The sequence below is a fragment of the Cucurbita moschata genome, unplaced genomic scaffold (assembly GCF_002738365.1).
Source record: "Cucurbita moschata cultivar Rifu unplaced genomic scaffold, Cmos_1.0 Cmo_Scf00022, whole genome shotgun sequence".
In the NCBI taxonomy this organism is placed as follows: domain Eukaryota; kingdom Viridiplantae; phylum Streptophyta; class Magnoliopsida; order Cucurbitales; family Cucurbitaceae; genus Cucurbita; species Cucurbita moschata.
In genome coordinates this window covers 1,396,823-1,418,908 of record NW_019268538.1, presented here as the reverse complement: position 1 = coordinate 1,418,908, position 22,086 = coordinate 1,396,823, and the positions used below count along the sequence as shown (strand labels likewise).

At 36.0% G+C, this 22,086-nt stretch overlaps 5 protein-coding genes across 8 annotated transcripts in view; all 5 read left to right on the top strand.

The window, feature by feature from the left end:
• The window catches only part of LOC111459226 (DEAD-box ATP-dependent RNA helicase 10-like), a 6,412-nt gene extending 4,412 nt beyond the window's left edge, over window positions 1–2,000 (top strand). For both annotated transcript variants that reach the window (XM_023102021.1, XM_023102020.1), the window contains exons 8-14: window positions 109–150; window positions 234–308; window positions 558–704; window positions 931–1,068; window positions 1,272–1,383; window positions 1,469–1,557; window positions 1,658–2,000. In XM_023102021.1, coding sequence (XP_022957789.1) covers window positions 109–150; window positions 234–308; window positions 558–704; window positions 931–1,068; window positions 1,272–1,383; window positions 1,469–1,557; window positions 1,658–1,804 — 750 coding nt within the window. In that variant the 3' untranslated portion in view covers window positions 1,805–2,000. The remainder of the gene's footprint in view (window positions 1–108; window positions 151–233; window positions 309–557; window positions 705–930; window positions 1,069–1,271; window positions 1,384–1,468; window positions 1,558–1,657) is intronic.
• Window positions 2,001–2,038: 38 nt separating this feature from the next.
• LOC111459228 (acidic endochitinase-like) lies at window positions 2,039–3,028 on the top strand. Its single transcript, XM_023102024.1, has one exon. The coding sequence runs from the start codon at window positions 2,086–2,088 to the stop codon at window positions 2,947–2,949; it is 864 nt and encodes a 287-aa protein (XP_022957792.1). The 5' UTR covers window positions 2,039–2,085; the 3' UTR covers window positions 2,950–3,028.
• A 1,834-nt stretch (window positions 3,029–4,862) lies between these two features.
• Window positions 4,863–5,855, top strand: LOC111459229 (acidic endochitinase-like). The gene has a single exon (XM_023102026.1). The coding sequence runs from the start codon at window positions 4,880–4,882 to the stop codon at window positions 5,741–5,743; it is 864 nt and encodes a 287-aa protein (XP_022957794.1). The 5' UTR covers window positions 4,863–4,879; the 3' UTR covers window positions 5,744–5,855.
• A 3,418-nt stretch (window positions 5,856–9,273) lies between these two features.
• Window positions 9,274–11,546, top strand: LOC111459225 (cytochrome P450 89A2-like). Its single transcript, XM_023102019.1, has 2 exons — window positions 9,274–10,002; window positions 10,687–11,546. The coding sequence occupies exons 1-2, from the start codon at window positions 9,274–9,276 to the stop codon at window positions 11,488–11,490; spliced, it is 1,533 nt and encodes a 510-aa protein (XP_022957787.1). The 3' UTR covers window positions 11,491–11,546.
• Window positions 11,547–12,369: 823 nt separating this feature from the next.
• Window positions 12,370–22,086, top strand: part of LOC111459224 (protein timeless homolog) — a 33,131-nt gene continuing 23,414 nt past the window's right edge. The window contains exons 1-19 of one of the 3 annotated variants that reach the window (XM_023102018.1): window positions 12,370–12,606; window positions 12,723–12,875; window positions 12,953–13,112; window positions 13,300–13,618; window positions 13,923–14,054; window positions 14,135–14,324; window positions 14,427–14,557; window positions 15,060–15,266; window positions 15,965–16,131; window positions 16,769–16,847; window positions 17,570–18,064; window positions 18,148–18,515; window positions 18,748–18,831; window positions 18,901–18,999; window positions 19,209–19,460; window positions 19,601–19,669; window positions 19,762–19,971; window positions 20,305–20,412; window positions 21,262–21,773. In XM_023102018.1, coding sequence (XP_022957786.1) covers window positions 12,504–12,606; window positions 12,723–12,875; window positions 12,953–13,112; window positions 13,300–13,618; window positions 13,923–14,054; window positions 14,135–14,324; window positions 14,427–14,557; window positions 15,060–15,266; window positions 15,965–16,131; window positions 16,769–16,847; window positions 17,570–18,064; window positions 18,148–18,515; window positions 18,748–18,831; window positions 18,901–18,999; window positions 19,209–19,460; window positions 19,601–19,669; window positions 19,762–19,971; window positions 20,305–20,412; window positions 21,262–21,493 — 3,558 coding nt within the window. In that variant the 5' untranslated portion in view covers window positions 12,370–12,503 and the 3' untranslated portion in view covers window positions 21,494–21,773. Of the gene's footprint in view, window positions 12,607–12,722; window positions 12,876–12,952; window positions 13,113–13,299; window positions 13,619–13,922; window positions 14,055–14,134; window positions 14,325–14,426; window positions 14,558–15,059; window positions 15,267–15,964; window positions 16,132–16,768; window positions 16,848–17,569; window positions 18,065–18,147; window positions 18,516–18,747; window positions 18,832–18,900; window positions 19,000–19,208; window positions 19,507–19,600; window positions 19,670–19,761; window positions 19,972–20,304; window positions 20,413–21,261; window positions 21,774–22,086 lie in introns of those variants that run through there. The other 2 variants (XM_023102016.1, XR_002713260.1) reach the window with 2 other exon arrangements.

Sequence of the window (22,086 nt, the reverse complement as noted above, 5' to 3'; positions counted from 1 at the left end):
AAAAAAAAAAAAAAAAAAAAAAAAAAAAACAGTTGTTTTCTTTAGATGCATACACGCGAGAAATTATCTGATTAAGTGTTTGCTGATCAAGTTGAGATAATAATACAGGTTCGGAAACTTCAAAGGGCCTGCTTAAGGAATCCTGTTAAGGTATGATTGTGATTATCAAAGATCTAGTTTTCAGTTCCTGAGTTTATTCCAATCTTAAATTTCTTGGTCTCGAATTCTTTCAGATTGAAGCGGCCAGCAAATATTCCACAGTAGACACACTGAAGCAAGAGTATTGTTTTATCCCTGCGAAATATAAGGTTTCCCCACTTACTTAAATATTGGTTTATTATTTTTGTTTGTCATAACTTCTGGTCACACAAATCTGGATATTTTGAGAAACTACTTTCGGCCATAGTTGAGGACTGACAAAAGGAGTCTAATCAGTTGATTGATTTATTTATTTTTGCATTTCAAGAGCTATCATGCATGAGTAATTTACCTACTTTTGATGGGAAGCACATTTGGTTTACTGCTGGATTTACTTTATTACACGTCACTTTGTACAGGAATGTTATCTTGTCTATATCTTAACTGAGATGTCTGGTTCTACATCAATGGTCTTCACTCGCACCTGTGATGCTACTCGCCTTCTATCATTGATTCTTCGAAATCTTGGATTAAGAGCCATCCCCATAAGTGGTCAGATGACCCAGGTATTGTTGTGATATAACTCAGTTGTTTACACCTCTTTTCTCTAGGTATGAAATATTTGAAAGTTGAAAAAAGACTTGGAAACCCATTTGTATGTTTCATTTATCAACTAGGCTTCTTATTAAAAAAAAAAAATTGGAGGTCGGGAAAACCTTTCTTTTTCATTGGCTTCATCATTTTGTGGAATTATTTCTATTAAACTCGGTGCACGGACCATGTCTTTGACAGGCAAAGAGACTAGGAGCCTTAAATAAGTTCAAGGCTGGAGAGTGCAACGTTCTTATCTGCACTGATGTCGCCAGCAGAGGACTTGATATTCCATCTGTGGATATGGTCATAAATTATGATATTCCTTCAAATTCCAAGGTTCTCCTTCTGCAATTCTATGTATTACTCTTCTGTTATCATTGTGTAGAATTTATCCTGTAGACTGAAACTTTTGACAAGATAGCTTCATAGATTCCCCAAACTAAAAATCGGGCTTGAGAATCGATGGAAATTGGCTAAGATAATTAAAAGATTAGGTGTTCATCTCTTCCAATGTTCTTCTAAGATGACTTTGTGTGCAGGATTACATACATAGAGTGGGAAGAACTGCTCGTGCAGGTCGTTCTGGGGTTGCCATTTCGTTAGTTAACCAGTATGAGTTAGAGTGGTACATACAGATAGAGAAGCTCATAGGTAACCAAAGAATCCCCTTTTTTTAGCCTCAGAACATCACAGATGTCTTTTTATTTATCTATAACCAACTTTTTTAATATGGCAGGGAAAAAACTACCACAGTTTTCGGCACAGGAAGAGGAAGTTTTGATGTTGTTCGATCGTGTGGCCGAGGCGAAGAGAATATCTATTATGGTATTTACTTACTAAATTATGGTCACGAGTCTTATGTCTTAACTACAATTATTACTCATTCTTTTCCTACTTGGTTAATGTGGTGGTTGAACATGTAAAGAAAATCAAAGAAAGTGGTGGCAAAAAGAGAAGGAGAGGTGGAGGAGATGACGATGACAACGACGACAATGACGTTGAAAAGTATCTACGTCTCAAGAGTGGAAAGAACGGGAAGATGTCGAAGAAGTTTAATAAAAAACGAGTCTAAATTATGTTTATTTATATTTTGATCAAATTTTGGTGTAGGCGTAGAGTGTAAGCTAAAGCAAATATGGTGTGTTCTAACTCGATTACAGATCATCAAGGAATGAAAAATTTTGACCGTTTCTTTTATTGAAATTACTTGTAATAGATAGTGTAAATTCATGTGATGTATTATCATACTTTTTTGTTTTGCTTCACTTGTTCAAATCATGTGATCTCCTTCCCCTTTCTATAAATTCAGTTCATCTTCTCCATTGTTGAAGCACACAGCAAAGCTCATTACAAATGGCTGCTCTTTTAGTCATCTTCCTCCTTGCAGCTTCCATATTCCGATCTTCCCATGCCGCCGGAATCGCCGTCTATTGGGGCCAAAACGGCAACGAGGGCCCTCTTGCCTCCACTTGTGCCACCGGAAACTACCAATTCGTCAACATCGCATTTCTCTCCTCCTTCGGCAGCGGCCGAGCTCCGGTACTCAACCTTGCTGGCCACTGCAACCCCAACAACGGCGGCTGCACCTTCTTAAGCAGCCAAATCAAAGCCTGCCAACGTCGCGGCATCAAAGTCCTCCTCTCCATCGGCGGCGGAGCCGGAAGCTACTCGCTCTCCTCCGCCGACGATGCAAGCCAAGTCGCAAATTTCATCTGGAACAACTTCCTCGGTGGCCGGTCGAGATCAAGGCCACTCGGCGATGCCGTTTTAGACGGCGTCGATTTCGATATAGAAACTGGCTCTGGGAAATTCTGGGACGTACTTGCTCGACGACTTAAGGGGTTCAGCCGAGTCCTTCTCGCCGCCGCGCCGCAATGTCCGATCCCCGACGCTCACTTGGACGCAGCCATTAAAACCGGTCTGTTTAATTTCGTTTGGGTTCAATTCTACAATAACCCGTCATGCATGTTTGCAAATGGCAACGCTAATAATCTCCTGAATTCTTGGAACCGGTGGAAGACGTTTCCGGTTGGGAAGCTGTTCATGGGGCTTCCGGCGGCACCTTCGGCGGCGCCGAGCGGTGGTTTTATTCCGGCGAACGTGCTTATTTCTCGAGTTCTTCCGAGGATTAAAACTTCTCCCAAGTACGGAGGAGTTATGCTGTGGAGCAAAGCATTTGATAAAGGCTACAGTAACGCAATCAAAGGCAAACTTTGAATAATTACTTAATTTTAAGTAAAAAGCCATAAATAAGTAAAATAATAAATGAAAAATGGGATTTCTTTCCCCTTTTTTTTAATTATTATAGTACAATAATTGTCGCGTATAATATGGATTAAACTACGCAAGATAAATATAAGCTAAATACTTAATTTCAATTTAATATTTTAAACCTTCTAATTAAAAATGTCCACGTGGCACAGACAAAGACAGAACTGCTATTTCAATCTTCATTTTAAAAAAGTTTATTTATTTTTAATTAAAATTGGTAAGGATTGAGTTCATATATATATATATATATATATATTCTTTTTAATATAATTTCTATTATAAAATATATACAACATAATTTGGTTTTACATCATCAATTTTGATAAGAACTTGGTAATCCACTCTATCTAGTGTATTATATTTCTATTGATATATCTCACCGTTGAAAATGTAAACAAAAAAAATTGTTATTTTAATTCTCTTCGGACTATTTTGATTTATAATTTTTAAATGGGAGGTTTAGGTTAACGTAGTGAAAGGGTTGTTGCATTCCGAATATCATAAGTTAACTCTAAATTGTGTCACAATCGCACTTTTAATGGCAGCGGACTTGCGATTGTGCGGCATTCACTTTCCAACGACAAGTGAGCTAAGCCAATTCGTTCTTGCGTCGCCTACGGCCAAGCGACGTATGCTCGAGCCTCTAGCCTCGGTTTTAAGAGAAGGTTTTAGAAAACGAGGGTAGAAAGAGATTTTCGAAAGAGATTATATAAGCAAGCAAGAGAGAAATAGAAATGGCTTGCAGTATATAATCTTAGGTAAGGAGAAGTTGACAACTAGTCGTATCCACCTATAGTACATTCTGAGGTATTGTATGTCTTTTCATCTCCCAGTGTTTTACTTGTATATTTCTATTAAGTAACTCAGAACCTAACAGCTCCAACAATATATTATTTATAATAATATAGAAAATTAAGATGAATATCTAATAATATTGTTAAAATCATTTAGATAATCAAAATTTATATAAAATTTACGTGAATGATACGACAAATGATGTCTTTTAATTAATTTTTAAACATTTTATCATAAACTAATTTTAAGCAAACCAAGAAAATTAGAACTGAAAAAATGTTAAAACAAAATTAGCAAAATTACAACCTTTTAAACAAAAAAAAAAAGACTAAAAGTTAAAACATTAAAAAAAAAATGAAATAAGAAAATTTGAATTTTCAAATACGTGTAAAAAAAGTTATAATAAATGTATAATAAATTTCTTACTTTTTTTTTAATCTATAAATTTACTATGCATTTCATTTTTTTTTAATTGGTCCAAACAATTTAAAATTGATTAATTTTGTTATTTTTATGTATAGTAAGCTCGTAATTTTAAAAAAAATAATTGAATAATAAATCAAAAATTTATTAAAAACAATTTTAAAATTTTAAAAATCATATTCTATTGAATAATAAAAAAATATTAAATATAAAGAATAAGATTAAGCCATCTAATGATTGTAATTAAACAGAAAATTAATAAAAAGAACAATTAGCGGAGGAACGTGTCAAATAATTTACATTTAATATTAGTAGAAAATGCAGAGGAGAATAAGTCAAAATTATAAGTAAATTTTGTATTAATTTCCAATTCCAACGAGTCACGGCAGGGCAATTTGGTCATAATAATTTTGTTTGCTTACGTCACCACATTCCAGTCTTCTCAGTTGACCCAAAGACTTTGACTATTTTTAATTTCTTTTCTTTCTTTTTTGAGTTTAATCCATAAATAATAATAAAAAAATATATATATAGAATGATGTAAATAATAATAATTTTTATTTTTCCTCTTCAATTAAAACACGGCAATTCATTTAATAATTACTATAAATTCAGTCCATTTTCTCCATTGTTGAAGCACTCAAAAAGCTCATTACAAATGGCTGCTCTATTAGTTATGTTCCTCCTCGCCGCTTCCATTTTCCGATCATCCCACGCCGCCGGAATCGCTATTTATTGGGGCCAAAACGGCAACGAAGGCTCTCTTGCTTCCACTTGCGCCACCGGAAACTACCAATTTGTCAACGTGGCATTTCTCTCCTCCTTTGGCAACGGCCAATCTCCGGTACTCAACCTCGCCGGCCACTGCAACCCCGACAACAACGGCTGCGCTTTCTTAAGCAGCGAAATTAACGCCTGCCAAAGTCAAGGCGTCAAAGTCCTCCTCTCAATCGGCGGCGGAGCTGGAAGCTACTCGCTCTCCTCCGCCGATGACGCGGCACAAGTAGCGAATTTCATCTGGAATAATTACCTCGGCGGTCAGTCGAGCTCCAGGCCGCTAGGCAACGCCGTTTTAGACGGAGTCGATTTCGATATCGAAGCCGGGTCGGGTCAATTCTGGGACGAATTGGCCCGGAAACTGAAGGGTTTGGGTCAAGTCATTATCTCCGCCGCGCCGCAATGTCCGATCCCCGACGCGCACTTGGACACTGCAATTAAAACCGGGCTGTTTGATTTCGTCTGGGTTCAATTCTACAACAACCCGCCGTGCATGTTTACTGATGGAAACACTAACAATCTCCTCAATTCTTGGAACCAGTGGTCCACGTTTCCGGCCGGGAAGCTCTTCATGGGGCTCCCGGCGGCGCCTGAGGCTGCGCCGAGCGGCGGATTTATTCCATCGGATGTCCTTATTTCTCAAATTCTTCCGACCATCAAATCAACTTCCAACTATGGAGGAGTTATGTTGTGGAGCAAGTTTTTTGACAATGGCTACAGCGACGCCATTAAAGGCAGCATCTAAGCTAAATTACTTAATTACCCATGAATAAGCAAAACAAGAAATGGGCATTCTTGTCCTTTTTATATATATATATTTAAATTTGTGTGATGTAATAAAATAAGTCTTTATTAAAGAGTATATTACTATAATGAATATTAGTATAATGTTTATGAGGAATATTTAAGTAAATAATATCATAGTATGGCGATTGATCGTCTTCCTTGCTTGTCAGAATTTTTTGAATTTTATACCTCTACATCACTTACGATATTACAAACTACAGCTTCGTCGGGAGCTATAGTTGGAGTTGCAAACTGCACTACTAACTATATATTATAATTTTAATATATATTATTTATTTTAATACACGATATATTATATACATCTTTAAATTAAATCTATATTTTTCTTTACAATTAATATATTAAATATTAACGTGAGTCCTTCTATCTTTTTTAACTAAATAAATCTTTAGGGTTACCGTGAAGATTTTGAATACAAAATGAGGTGTGTCCATAGATATAATCATTATAAATAACTCAGTCATTTATTAGTTGTTAGTAGCTGTGGTTAGGTCAAAAATTTGATTTATTTCTCTAATTATATCTTATTCTTTAAGCGCTATTAAGCATCTAATGAACTTTTTGTTTATGATCTAATTATATCTTCCACGCCAATGAGAGAGTGAGATCCCATTGTTCAAGTCTCAAAATCAGTACTTAAAGAAATTACTCGTACTTGTCATGTATGGAAAAAAAATTATCTTGTAAAATTATATTTTTTTTGTTAAGTCCCAAAATGGTGGACATATTAAATCGACTTAAAAAATCGTACTCACCAAATTCAAATGACGCAACAAAAGTTAATAACTCACTCGAGACTAAGACATAGTCCATATAATCCTTCTGTACCATATTAATCTTTCAATTAACAAATTTATAAATAAAAATTAAATATTTTGTTGTTTAATCTTATTACAAGCTCGTTGTCTTCACATGAACAATTTAAATTATTTGTAATCGTTTTAAAAATAATGTTCTATCAATTAATTATTAGGTGAACATGATTTTCTTAATGTCAATTAACACGAAGTATTTGAATTTTTATAAAATGGAGAAGAATATTTATAATTAAAATTATTATTAATTATTAAAAATTCAAGAAAGTCATATATTCTAACGTAACCCACACTTTTTTCCTCTCCAATTAATCGTGTCACCTAAAATAATTAATTTTACAGCTGGTAATATTTTCCAAATGCCACGTCCCACGCGTAAAAGACATTCATATTTTCCCTTCCTATAAACTCAGTTCATCTTCTCCATTGTTGAAGCATACAACAAAGCTCATTACAAATGAAATAATTAATATACTCTATAGTTTTTATTAATATGCCAAACATTAAATATATCGTACAATTGAAATAAATAAATTAAATTAAAATATTTTTACTATATTTGCAAATATCTTAATATTTTTACCACTCTTTACAATTTCCGGATTTTTTTAAGGTTAAATGAAATAAATTCTTAAATTTTACTTGTATTTAATAGGTCTTTAGAGTTTAATTTATTTTTATTTCTTAATTTTATATATATTTTAAATTTTAAAAAATTAATGAATTTCTATTTTTATGACGTATATTTTTCCACCAATAGTACTACGAACTTTTTATTTATTTTATACCTTAACTCTTGAATTGAGATTTGTGGTATGAAAAAGGACGACATCCCACAACCCTATCATAACTTAAATTTAATTTTTTTTTTTTAAATGGAGAAGGCTCTAGTCCAAAACGGCGCGGTCTTCTCCCACCGTACCTTGTTCCTTTCCCTTGACAAGCTCGTTGCCTCCACCACCCCACCACAACATAACATCCACGCCTCATAATCCCACCTCGTGCATTTTCCGCGACAATCTTGCTGTGGAGATGCTCAACCTTTGCAGCCGCCTGTACATGAGTTTAAAAAATAGACAAACATATATCAACATCTTATAAATCATATTTTAATTTTTTAAAAAGATTTAAAACATTAAAAATTTGCATCCATATTAATGAACTTTTTAAAGATTCATAGTTAAAAAATATTATTTTAAAAACACTGAAAATTTTAATGATTTTTATTCAAAAACTATAAGGATATTTTTTAGATTTTTTTAAATTAAAAGAATATTTTCAAGACTTTTTTTTAATTAAAAGAATGTTTTTAAGATAGAGTGGGGAATAGTCTTTGCTTAAATAAATATTAATGTGATATGCTGTACAAATAAAATAATTTAAATAATCTTTAAGTTTCTTTAAGGCTACAAAAACTCTCATTTTCAAATAATTTATATGAATTATTATAAAATATATAAACAACCCTTTACGAATCATTCGAGTTATTGAATCTCAACGCTATCATTTTCTGATAAATAAAACATATATCTTCAAAATAAATTAAAAAGCACCCATTTTCTTAAGTTTGTGCTTATCTTTCACCCAAATCTTTAATTTCAAACACACATTTCACAATCGAAAGCCATAAAAAATTTCTCAAAATCTCCCTCGAATCGAGCGTTGTCAAACAGCCAATCGAACAAAAAATGATTAAAAAAGTATAGAGAAGATATGTTGGGTAAAGACCTTGAAATCGAGAGTAACTCCAGTGTTTGGAGCAATGCCAAAGTACCACAATCATGCTTGTTCAAGGCGTGTTGTTCTTGGCCGCATGTCCATGCCACGCCAAACCTTTATTTAATTTCATGTTGTATTGCCTTACTATTGTATTTTTTGTTTATATGACTATTCGAAAAAATTATGTGTATGTCTGTCAGACTTGAATTGCCTTAATATGTATTGTAGCTCACTATAGGTGTGATTAGTTGTCAACTCCTCCCATCTAAATTTTTGCCGCATATCAAAATGTACTACGGGAATGCCACTAGTTGTCAAATTCTAGACAATTATATGTTATTTAAGTTGTTGTGACTTTTGGTTATAGTTATATAAAGTTACTTTCAAATCTGATCTCATTCATACTTTCCAACTGGCTTCAAAAAATCTCTCTGCCCCATCTCTAAAACCTTATCATCAAAACAGTGCAAGAGGCTTGAACATATGTTGCTCGCTCGAATTCAAATTGATTTGACTCGTTCAGTGTTGAGAGTGAGTGCCGCACAATCGCAAAGTTCGCTGTCAACACAAAAGCACCTCAAAATTCTCAACGATTTAGGTACGACATCATTGTATAGCTCAACAAAGATTCTTCTTTCAAGTTTTTCTATAACAACCTTATTTTGTTCTAATAAAATATACATGACCTGACATACGTAATACGTGCAAATATTTCATAAATGATATCATGGACTTGTATTTATAATAAAATTATTAAAATGATATAACAAAAATAAATAGCTTGAATTTAAACAAAAATAAAGGAGTGTCTTGGTCTAACCTAAGAAAAGAAAAGAAAAAAACGAGCTAGACCCTAACTAATTAAATACGTGTATGCATATGTATATATATGTATGTATAGGTTTGTAATTAAAGACAAAATTAGAAGATGTGGATGCTTCTGGTAACTCTGTCGCTCATCTTCTCGTTTGTTGTGAAGTCATTTTTATTTCCCTCACCGCATGGCCCTTACAACCTCCCGCCGGGGCCGCCGGCGTTACCAATTGTAACAAACTTCCTATTGCTCCGCCGCTCGCCGCTTCACCTTGAGTCCGTGCTGCGCACCTTCTTCGCTAAATACGGCCCAATCATCACCCTCCACATAGGCCCATCCCCGACCGTTTTCATTGCCGACCGCTCCATCGCCCACAAGGCTCTTGTCCAAAACGGCGCCGTCTTTGCCGACCGTCCCCTGTTCCTCTCAATCGACAAGATTGCTGATTCCGCCAGCCTCCACAACATCACATCCGCCCCTTATGGCTCGACCTGGCGCCTTCTCCGCCGCAATCTCGCGGCGGAGATTCTCCACCCTTCGCGGGTCAGGGCTTATTCCCAAGCTCGGAGGTGGGTTTTGGGTAATCTGGTAAGGCGTCTTTTGTGTCGTGGGTGGGAGGAGTGTGTGGTTGTGGAGCATTTTCAGTCGGCTATGTTTAGTTTGTTGGTTTTGATGTGCTTTGGAGACAAATTGAATGAGAAAGAGATAATGGAAATTCAACAAGTGCAGCAAGAGATGTTGGTGAATCTTCAGCGCTTTGTTCTGCTTAATTTCTGGCCTAAGTTGATGAAGATTTTGCTTCGAAGCCGGTGGAAGGCTTATTTACACCTCAAAGCCAAGCAACAAAAGGTCAACTCTTTATTTACTTTTTTTTTGTATTGATGCATTGATTTGATACCAATTGTTGTAAGTAAGATTGATATCTCTAATGGCCTCTAGTCAAATACAAAATGTTAGTGCCTACATGCATCAAAATAGCCCTGTCCTCCCATCGATTAAAGCAAGCCTGTAACGGCTCAGATCCCTCCCATCTTCGTACTCCCCCTTCGATTAAAGCAAGCCTGTAACGGCTCAGATCCACCGATTCCACACCCTTGTAAATGGTGTTGGTGTTTTGTTCTCCTCTCCATCAAATTCACTGTTGATATGTCTTCTCTAGACTTTCCCTTTTGGGCTTTTCCTGTTAGGCTTTCCTTCCGGGCTTTAAAACAAGTATGCTAGGAGAAGGTTTCTACATCCTTATAAATGGTGTTTTGTTCTCCTCTCCCACCAATGTGGGACATTACACAGCCCATCCAATCCTCTAAGCATTATCCCTTTCCCATCTTCGATTTCAAGCAGTAACTAGCTCGCTACTCTGGTGGGTTTAAAAAAAATTATGAACAAATAAGAGATGGAACTAAATAAAAGTCAATACATACACGGAAGACGGAAGATGTAATATTCATGACATGCATGACAACTTACAAACAAATTCAAAATATAAAATCTAAATGTAATGTTTTATTTTAACCTTGTTTGTATTTTTGATAGGTTCTAATGCCTTTTATCAAAGCACGAGAGAAGGCTAAACATGAAAGAGCAAAAGAAGAAGAACATGTGGTATCATATGTGGATACATTACTCGATTTGCAGCTGACCCACGAGAATAGAAAGCTTAAAGATGAAGAAATGGTGAACTTATGCTCGGAGTTTCTCAACGCCGGGACCGACACCACCGCGACAACCTTGCAATGGATAATGGCAAACCTAGTCAAATATCCAGAAATCCAACATAAACTCTATGAAGAAATCAAAGGAGTTATGAAGGAATCACAACAACACGGATCAAAGGTGGAAGAAGAAGTGAAGGAAGAAGATTTGGAGAAGCTTCCATATCTGAAAGCTGTTGTTCTAGAAGGATTACGACGACACCCGCCGGGGCATTTCGTGTTACCGCACGCCGTGAAAGAAGACACGATGTTGGAGAATTATTTCATACCTAAAAATGGGACGGTGAATATCTTGGCAGCGGAGATGGGGTGGGATCCTGAAGTGTGGGAGGATCCGATGGCGTTTAAGCCGGAGAGGTTCGTGGGCGGCGGTGGAGAGGCGGAGGCGATGGCGTTCGACATAACGGGGAGCAAGGAGATTAAGATGATGCCATTTGGTGTAGGGAGGAGAATGTGTCCGGCAGCTGGTTTGGCAATGCTTCATTTGGAATATTTTGTGGCAAATTTGGTTTGGCGATTTGAATGGAAAGCTGTGGAAGGAGTCGAGGTTGATCTGTCGGAGAAGATGGAGTTCACCATTGTTATGAACAACCCTCTCAAACCCCACATTCGTCCAAGATTTTAGGAGATACGATAAAATGTTCGAAATTTAAAAGAAGATTAACGTTCGACCTCCAAAAAAAATATATAAATACTTACTTGATTGTTATGTAATATTCATAATGGTACTTTTACAAATAATGAAGTGTTTTATTGATGAAATTCGACAAAATTTAACCCTAAGTTCATTTCTTCGAGTTGGTTACTTTTTATATTGTAAAATTAGAGTGGCGAGTGTGTCTACCACCGGCATGACTCCTAAGCTCGCCTGAACGCACGGTTCTCACGTGAATACGAGAGAACTGACTTCTAGGACTTGGTTGAATTTGTTTCGTTATTATTTCATAAGCTAGCATAGTTTCTTGACTGAAAGTGATCGTTGACTTTCGACTTCCTCCTTCAACTGCAATGACTTAACTTTGGTTGCGTTGCGAATCAAGGAAGGTAGGTCTTATGCCATTGATTTACCACCTTTCGGCCAGTTCGAGAGATCTTTAGACAATGCCTCGACGAGAGAATTTAATTGTCATATAATTGAGATCTAGACTACGACAAATAATTATTTTTTAATACTATAAATACATAGATATTACTCCCGTTAATTGTTTACGGCTCGATATTTATAAAATTATGTGAGAAGGGAGAGATGGGACGGAGCCGGAGACGGAGACTCGAGATCTCTTCTATAGGGCAGAAGTTCTCACAGTAATAGCTAATTATTTATAAATAAAAATTTATAGTGTAGATGGAGTTTGGTATAATAATGTTTTAAAGAAAATATATTAATTTTTATTTGAGAGGTAACCCCAATCACGGTATGCCACCTCATTAGGTTGCAGCAATATCTCCGTGCACCCAATGGCAATCTAATTGCGCGGGAAAATTGGCAAATCAGATTGGCGCCAAAAGAACCCTAAAACTCGGAGTTTTCACTTTCGCCATCAAGCTCACTCTCAACTCTCCGTTGAATCTAATTCTCTCTTTCATCGCCAAGCTTCTATGCTTGAAATCTCAATTTAGTGCATTGTTCGTGAAGGAATGGAGATCGATGGGCTATGTGTTATCTGCGCTGGTCTCGGAATCGTCGAAGAGGACGACAATGGTAATCGGATCGGTTACTCCAAGAGCGAATACTGTTTAGGTACGCCAATTCATTTCGCTATCATGTTCTATTTGGATATGAAGAAGCTTGAGTTTCACCAAATTGAAGATTACACGGCCAATTGTTGATTAATGCGATTCATATTACTTTTCCAGATAATTTGAAGGATTTGCTAAGGTTCTTGAGACGAGATGACCCGCAGACTCGCGATGTTTTTAAGCAAGTGTGTAAATGGAACATTGTGGCTAAAGATCTGATACCCATTATTGAATACTGTCAAGATGACCGTAATGCAGTCTTAAACGCAGGTAGTGATTTTGTTTTTAAGTGATTGTTTAACAAGTAGCGGAAAAGCCTCATTTACTGGTTTTCTTCATTCCTTCAGTGAAGATTTTGGTGTTCCTCACAATGCCCGTTGAACCCACGTCAAATGATATTGCACAACAGATTGAATATTTGTGGGGCTTGAAGTCCTTAATCACATGCTGTAATGTTGTTGCCGTAGCTGTTTCACTTTTGGAGAGTCCGCTGGAAAATCTGGATTGGTGAGTGGGACTTGAAATTCCTCGGCATTTAGTTCCGTTTTATTTTATTTTTATTATGGCTTTTATATTCATTGGTGGCTATCAGGGGATTGGTGACTTTCGACCACAACTTTTATCGTTTCTTTAGATTGTTCATTTTGATCATCGAATCCCTTTGATTTGGTTATGAATTGTTTTCTACAAACAGTGAAACATTCTCAGAAGACGACTGGAAATTGGTGCAGCTGGTTATGACACTCTTCCGAAATGTTTTGGCTATTCAAGAAATCTCATTGCAGCAAAAGGCTGATGGATCAGCTTGTCAGTTAATATTGCTCAGAGACAAATTTCTGGAAGTTTTATTCCGGGAGAATGTAATGGACATAATATTGGTGATAACGCAACATATTGATGGCTCTTGCAGCCATCTCCGTCAAGACAAATTACTCTTTCTGGAAATATTTTATTTCATATTTTTGGGACAAGAGCCAGAGTTAATTGCAAAAGTATCTCAAAACAGCGACGAGGTTAGTTTACTTCTCTTCTTATTCTAAAAAGATTCATGTTTACGAGAAGAACTTGCAGCAAGCCGGCCAAGAAAGTAAAAGTAGATTTTTCAGTAAGATAAAGCTACCTCTTACCTATATGCCAATATATCAATTAAGTTCCACTGGCCTAATGATTATGATTTTTAGTTTGATATAGAAAAAAAAAAAAAAAATGTAGGCAATAGCCACCTTTTTTAACATTTATGGTTTATACAGCATCTTTCACCCTTGTCGGTTACTGCCTGTATCCGTTGTTCTAACTAAATTTTTTGATTAACAACAGGATAATGTAGAAACTGTATCTTCCGCCAATAGTCTGAAGTCTCTGATGGAGGAAGATAGAAGGAAGCTTTCTAGATCATACAATATGAACCGCCATTCTCAGTTCAGTGGAACTTTTACTCGACATACCTTGGTACAAAGTGTTCTTGCTGCTAATGTTTGTCAAGGCTTTATCTTAGGTCTTGACTAATTATGGAGTTTTTTTCCTGGCAGGATGGTTCGAAGTTAGTACTCAAAGGAAAGCCGTCGCCGACTTCTTGTAACAGTCTTAAACAACCTAAAGTTTGTCGAGGTCCAATAAAAAAGATTGCATGGGACCATGGACGATTAACTTCAAAAAACAGCAAACTTCTGCGGTTACTTCATGATTTTATAAACCAGTTTCTTTCAGGCGGCTACAATGGTTAGTGTCAAGAATTGCTGGTGTTACTAAGTTCTTCCTTGAATGGACTTATTGGCACATTTCACCAAGATGCAGAATCCTAATTACTCCAATGGTTTTCAGCTTTGATGCAGTTGGTTCATGAAGATATTGAAAAGGAACATCATTCCATCCAGAACAACGATGTGGTTGTTTTTTTTCAGGTGGCACAGTTTGCTGTTTCTTTTCAGTATCACAAGTTCTCAACTTCAAAGGTAAGAATTGAATTTTTTGAAAGCTCATATCTTTAATTGTTTTGGACGCCTATGAACTGCATATGAGTCGACTGATTTCATATTCCCCGTTGTAATTCATATTCTCTTTTACTATTTTGACATTCTCAGAATTCTGTTTTTAAATTTTTGTAAATGATTAATTGTGCCATTGGTGGATAACAGCTTGATGTTTTATCCCTTGTTTATATTTTCCCCTCGGATAAAAAGTTCATCTGTGAAGGTTTGCATGTATCAGCCTTAATGCACTATTCCTTATTTGGATTTTGTTTAATAATGCTGGACTCAACATGTTTTGTGAAATTTTTGCGTCCATGGTTTTCTACTCTGAACAATACTTAATATTTTGTGCATTTTTCTTGCTAATCCTGCTTGAGTTATTCTTCTTAGAGGTTGGTTGGTTGGGGATGGAGACCGTAAATATATTTCATCTTGACATATCACGGAGGAGTTTCTCAGTTCCCCTTTTTTTTCTTGGGTACAGTTAATTGAAGCTGATACTACTGAGGCTCAAACAGAACATGCTGATTCCACATTTTTCCAAGGTAACATGTGTGGTCCAATAGCCGCAACAATGAACGAGGCCATGTTTCAGCTAGTTGTTACAAAATGGCGCTATGCATTTGAAGGCTTAAAGGAAACTAGTGATTTTAAGTTTCTGTCTGCAGCTGGCTCTCTGATGAAAAATATGGTGATTGCTTCCCTATTATCAATCCATCTATCTATTTGTTTGTTTCACTTATCTTGAACAGTTAAGAAGCTAGTTTACCTGTTTAGTCCATTTGTGATCTCATCTTTGTTTCTGATATTTTCTTACTCATGCATAATGGTAAATGCTATGTCGAAAATGACTTTATGTAGACATTTTTAACTCTGCATATCCACTTATTTGGAAATTTGGAATGTTGCTTGACGCTACATTTGGCCTTAATATTTGTTTTGACTACTGCAAGTTACTGGAGTGTATTGTGATTATGAATATGCTTGGACATTGTAGGCAGGCATGTAATGAGATTATTTGATAATTTGGCGCCCGGAGTGTAGTCTTGTTTATTTTAAACATTCTAAAGGAGGATGAAAAAACAATAACAATATAATAACAACTCAGTAATGTTACTTTAGGGATCATTGAAATGGTACATGTTTTTACGATTGGGGCGGTGCTCTGTTCTCGGCAATTTTTTTGGATCCAGAAGTTGTAGTTGTTTAAGACTTTTTATACAAGAAAATGTTACTTGAGTGCATTTAGAAGATCAGGCTACCTTAAAAACATTTTTACAATGATGTAATAGACTAATTTTTTATTTGATTTTCAAATTGAAGTACAAATATATTTTGCATTCAGGTTGTCATGCCACATCAGCATAATGAAGAGTTTTCTTTGTACAGATTTGCATGTTAGATTTGGTGTTAAAGTTATTGCCAGAAGATTCGAAGGAACCTCAAACAGCTCGTATTCTACTTTACAAATTATTTTATGATCAGACAGATCAAGGGATCACTCAGTTCCTCTTAAATTTGCTCAAATCATTCAACACTCACAAACAACCCAAAAGGTATTTTCCTTGACAAGGATGAAGTTGTTTTCCGTTCTATGCACATGCGATTGTATTCTGGCATTATTATCAGTTTTGTTTCACGTTGTGAGGAATTTGCTAATAATAGCAATTGCTCTCGGGGAAGTCCAATGTACAATCTCAACTATATACTGTGCAAAGAGCTTTATCTTTACTTTATATCATTATTCTGAGTCCTATAATATTTAGAGCGGCCTACACTTCATGTTCATCATCATGACATCAAGTAATGCTAATTTTCTTATAATCTACATAGCAAATTTTTCTAAAGATCTGATTCTGTTGTTTTCTGAACATAAACTTGAAGAAAAAGCTATGGTTCTATGGCTAAATGCTATGAAAAAGATTATATGGAGTTTATGGTGAGAAAGAAACCATAGATTATTCATGATAAATTCAGATACTGTGAATAAGTTTGATTTGGCCAAATTTTAGTTTTTCTCTTGGTATTCACTTTCTCTTCCTTTTGTTAATACCTTGCTCCGGCATGAATTTAAATTTTGGTGTGAACTCCTAAAGGGGAGGGTTAAAGGTGTTAGTTGAGTGTTCCTGTGTTTCTTATTTAAGAAAAATATAGATTATCTTTCCACGCATATTTATAAGTTCCACTGGCCAGTGATCTTGCAGATTTAGTTGAGATGATCTACAAAGTTGTACAGCTCATGGAGGACCTCCAAGCGCGTGGAACACTTCGGGTAATTCTCTTATCTTGACCATATTTCTTTAATTGTTGGTTTGGCTACAGTATGCTGAAAACTGTTTTCATCTTTCTGGTTTTCCTCATGCTATCAGCAGGGACAAATCATCTTTGTTGTCCTGTTATGTAAATCTCTTTTCTCATTAAGCATATTGCAAATGCATGACCCGGTGTGGGTAGTTATTCATATGTATATGTCTGGCCATTATTGTGGTTGAAAAGGATTTCTATTATGCCATAGAGTAGGCTTCTTTCATTCAGGCATCTAATCATCTGAATTTAGTATTCTCTAGTGCGATTTTTTGTGATCCAAAATTTCCAACAAAATAGAGGTTAATAGTACTAAAGAAAGCTTATTGCAGTACTGGAGATAACCTTTAGTGTTTTTAACAGTCTTATTCTATTATATTAAATATTGTGATTGTTTGTGTTTGAATCTAACATATAGGGACAAGACCTTTGATCTCTTGGTCGATGACATATGATGATAGTTCAATTATGCTCAGGTTGACAATACTAGTATTGTGATTGCGATGACATAGACAGTTTTGTTAATTTTTATCAAATATCAATAGCCAAAACTTTCATAGCCTGAGCTGTTTACAAAATTAATTGGTCTCTTTTCCCTGGCATTGTTGTGTATCTGTATCTACTTAGTCAAATCTCCTAGGAGTAGAACTATTTCTTTGTTCTCTTGCTGAAAGAAACTCTTTTACAAAGGTTTCTAAAAAATCAAGGAGGGGAAGAAAAGCAAAGTCAGCTAATAATAGGGATGTCAGACAGTCAGAAGATCAGGTAGCTGGGAATAAGACGGCCATAACCCATAATGAGAAATCAATAGATGCCGATGTTGGGGAGAACAATGACTTAAAAGCAAGTTCTGATGGTAAAGAAGAGATATCTATTACCGCGCCTGAACTGCTAAACTTGAACACGGGGAGTTTTGAAGGCAGTGTGTCACAGAGGGAGAACAACAAATTGAATGATGATTATAGCACAGCCGATTCTTCTGGTAATGAGCAGCAAAATAGAACTGTGGAAGTTGATCTTAAAGTATCAAGTCTAGTATCTACTTTTGCCAACAACAACATTATTCAGAAAATATGCTGGTTGCTTAAGTTTTACAAGAGCAATTCTACCAATACAAACCATTACATAATATGCATTTTACGGAGGATCACCGAGGATTTAGAGCTTTCTCCAATGCTGTACCAGGTCAACATTTGATTGGTTACTTTTGCAAAGAACTATATAAGAGATTTTATTCATACAAACCTAATTTCTCTTCTATTTTGCAGTTGTCTCTTCTTCCCACATTTTATGATATTCTATCTCAACAGAAATCAAGTCCATGCAAGGAACATGCTAATATAGTTGATTTCCTGACAAGTCTGGTGAGAAAGATGCTAAGGAAGATAAAGAATCAGCCACTCCTTTTTGTGGAACTTCTGTTTTGGAAGACCCGAAAAGAATGCCATTACATTGATGCTGAGTACTTAGTGCATGAGCTTGGCTGTTGGAAGAAAAAAAATAAAGAGGAAAATTTTACTGGTGATGATGAAAATGGCTCGTTGATGGGCAAGCATTGGACTCCTAGAAGCATAGCCGATGCACTAGGTGAAGATGAAGCTGATGTTGTGATCACTAATGAGTTTGAAATTCATACGTAAGAACTAATCTGAGCGAAAATACTCCATCTATTTACATTTTAACAATCCTTTGGAATAAACGTAGAATCTGATACCATCTACATAACGACTGTAAACTGTGATACTTTCAGCTTACTAGAGTTTTCAGTAATTATTTAAATTATGGAAGATGTTTATTGAATGGTAATACTATAAAAGAATTATGTGATAGCTGACGTCTTAACTGATGATCTTTTCTATCCTTGACAGTGAAGCAAAGTCTGATGAAGTCGAGAGAGGCCTTGAGTCTACCACCCTGGTTGATGAGATATACGGGAAAGAACACAACGAAAAGTATGTTAAAATTTACAACTATTAGCTTTTCAAGTTTTCTTTCCTGAACTTTTTGGTGATTTGTTGCAGTGAGCTGGCTATGGATGATAAATCCAAAAGTCTTCCGAAAAGAAAGAGACTTGTTCTTGATGCTGCACTGGAGACTGAAATTAAAGATCTTTATGAGAAGTATGCATTGATTTCACTTGCTCTCTTATCTACAGTGTTATTTTAATTCCTCCCTTTGATAATTATTGACCAATGACCCTGGTGATGTATTGCTCATTCCACAATTGTTTTGGATTTTTCCGTTACAAAAATTACTGACCTATTTCATTTGCTCATTGAAGTCAATACTGTTATTCTAAACATTAATTTTTTTCCCTATCGTGTGTCAGATTCAAGGAGGACAGGAACTGTAGCAGACTTATTGCAGAGAATCTTGGTACTGATGTCGAAGTTTCACCTGCTCAAGTTTCCAATAAGCTTAGACGGATGGGGTTAAAAGTTTCTCAAAGAAAGAGGAGGCAATATGCAGATGAAGCCTTTTCTGGTACCTCTAAAAACCTCAAGGGAGAAAGCAATGGGGTAGAAAGAAATAATCTACTCGACTCCGATGTTTTGGGGGAAAGTTCTTTGAGTCAACCTTCGTACGTAAACCTTTCTTTGCTAACATTTTAGAATGTGTCCATGAAGGTTTTTAATCATTTCGTCTGAACACTGTGGTTTAATTTCATTTATGCCTGTCGCAACTGGCCTTTTTTCCTCAATATTATTTATCATGTCATAGGCACACGAGAAAAAGAGTGGTCGCTTTTGATAAAGTATATGAAGAGAAGATCAGAGCTTTATATGAGCAGTAAGTTTTTGATTGGATTGCATTGTGGGTAGAGTTTAATCCGGTGTTTTTGAAGTCTTCAAACATTCTTAACAAATTTGCTTGCTCTACAGGTTTAAAGATCATAAGAGATGTAGTTCTATGATTGCAAATGCGCTGGATGCTGGTAACAAATTCACTTCTGCACAAGTTTCTCGAAAGCTCAAGCAATTGGGTCTATATGTTTCTCATCAGAAGAGGTCGAGTGATGGTGATCACAATGATTCTGTTATGGACAAGGGATTTGAGAGTGATGATGAAACATTGCTTTCATTAATAAATAGGTGAGCATGCTTGCATACTTTACCATCAACTATCAGATGTTCTCATATCTTCCATGATAATGCAATTTTGGTTGTAATCTGCCCATAGTTGGGAGTCTAAAGTTTCAATTACCCTCAATAAACTTCTAATAGAGAGAAATTCAGGCATCATTTCACAATACAGTGTCAACACTATCTTCTAAGTGTATTCTCTTTCTCTCTCTTTTTTTTTTTTTTACTTTCATTATTATAGTATAAAAAATTGTTAGAAAGCTTGGAATTATCAACTTAGATGACTCTGTTTTTCCAATGTGTTCCTTTCAATTTATATCCATTACAATTTTTTGTGTATAGGAAAAAAAGGAAGCATCTTGCAACAGAAAAGCTCAGTTCCATCTCAACGCAGAGCATATTAATTGCTGAAGAATCTGAAGGTGTAGATGCAGAAATGTCTACGCAATGGTAAGATTTTTTTTAACAATAATTGTGTTTCGATCCAAAAAACCGTCTTTTCCTATGTCTAGCAAGAAGTCATTTAGCCATTTTTACCATGACCAGGTCTTTAAGACATGCTGAGTTTGTACCTTTTGTATATCCTTATGCTGTTTTTGTGTATCCTCCTTTTTTTTATATGCAATGGTAAGTGTTTCATATCTTTGCGCATGGGACAATGGTGCTGCTAGTGAGATTCTAACTGAGGTACATCTACTGCTGGTTGAAAAAATGCTTAGTACCCCCTCCCAAAAAAAAAAGGAAGTCATTACTAGGTCTCTAAGCCTTGTAAATGAAATGTATTCTCATTGTCAACTATTCCGTAATACTTAATGGGTACCATAATAATTAATGGGAGGCCTAGAGGAAAAATTTCGACTAAGAGAGGATTCTTTCTCCCTTTCTTTTCACCTTCCTTGGAGATGCTATTAGCAGGCTAGTGCACTTTTATTTGGAGAAAAGAATCCTAGAAGGCAAGTTGGTAGAAGCAGAGTTGTTATCTCCCACCTTAAATTTGTGGATTACACGATCATTTTCTAACTGGGGGATGGCCATTCTTACGCAATTGGTGGAAGGTTATTTCTCTCCTCCTTGGTTGCTCGGGTCTAAACTTGAATTTGGCCAAAACTTCCTTGATTAATTTAAATATCAAAGAATGGAAATGTGGCTTCCTCTGCCACCTATTCCTTTATTCAAGTTAACTTCCGTGATATGAAAAACTTAGTCACATGCATCCTCGAAGTATCTGGAGTACTTTCAGTCTGTTTATTTCATTAAGTAATATATGAAACTGCTAACACTAGAGTGATCTTTTTCCAGGGAGGACAGCAACCAAGCGAGTAGGTTGGAACCTATGGGAGTTGGTAAAGTGCGTTCAGACGATGTTCAGTTGAATGACTTTACAGAAGTTGAAGGTAAGGATGCTGAAGCTGGCGTCAGTATGGATGATGAGCTTGCAGATTCAGAAGGTGAAATGGATTCTAATGTGCATCGTGCAAGTGCTACAACTGGAAGAAAGTTTAGGATTGTTGATCTTGAGGATGAAGATTGAGAAGGGAACGGCCAGGTTTCAGTTTAACTTCAGTGTGGTTTGTTGGAACAAAATTAATGATAATGGGTTGAGTTGATAGGGTCGCCACAAGTATATCCCAATGTGGAGGAAGCTGAGGTTAAATGCTAAGGTCAGTGGTTGTCTTCTGAAGCAATGTTAACGTGATTATGATATGCGCAACACAACCAACAGTTGGAGTTGATATTGTACAGCATTATTTGTGTACATTATTAGAATTTTGATTTTGAAGTCTTGTATAGAATGGGCGATGGTTGGATGGTTGGATGGTGGAGATACGATGAAGCTATAACTCCACTAGGATCTATTTTTGTTCCTTCCTACATTTTTGTTAACCCAAAACCCTCCATCAATTAGGGTGACGAAGTACGAGATACAGCAAGGAAGAAGAAGAAGAAGAAGAAGAAGAAGAACTGCCAGATATCTCGCAGTCAACACAGTGGTTCTGCTCTGGTAGTGAAGCACCCTCTGTTCTTCATTGTCAGCAATATAGCCTTCAACACCTCCCATTCCGTCCTCACCGCTTCAAGCTCCATGGCCATCATTTTGATTTTTTTTTTTTTTTTTTTTTTTTT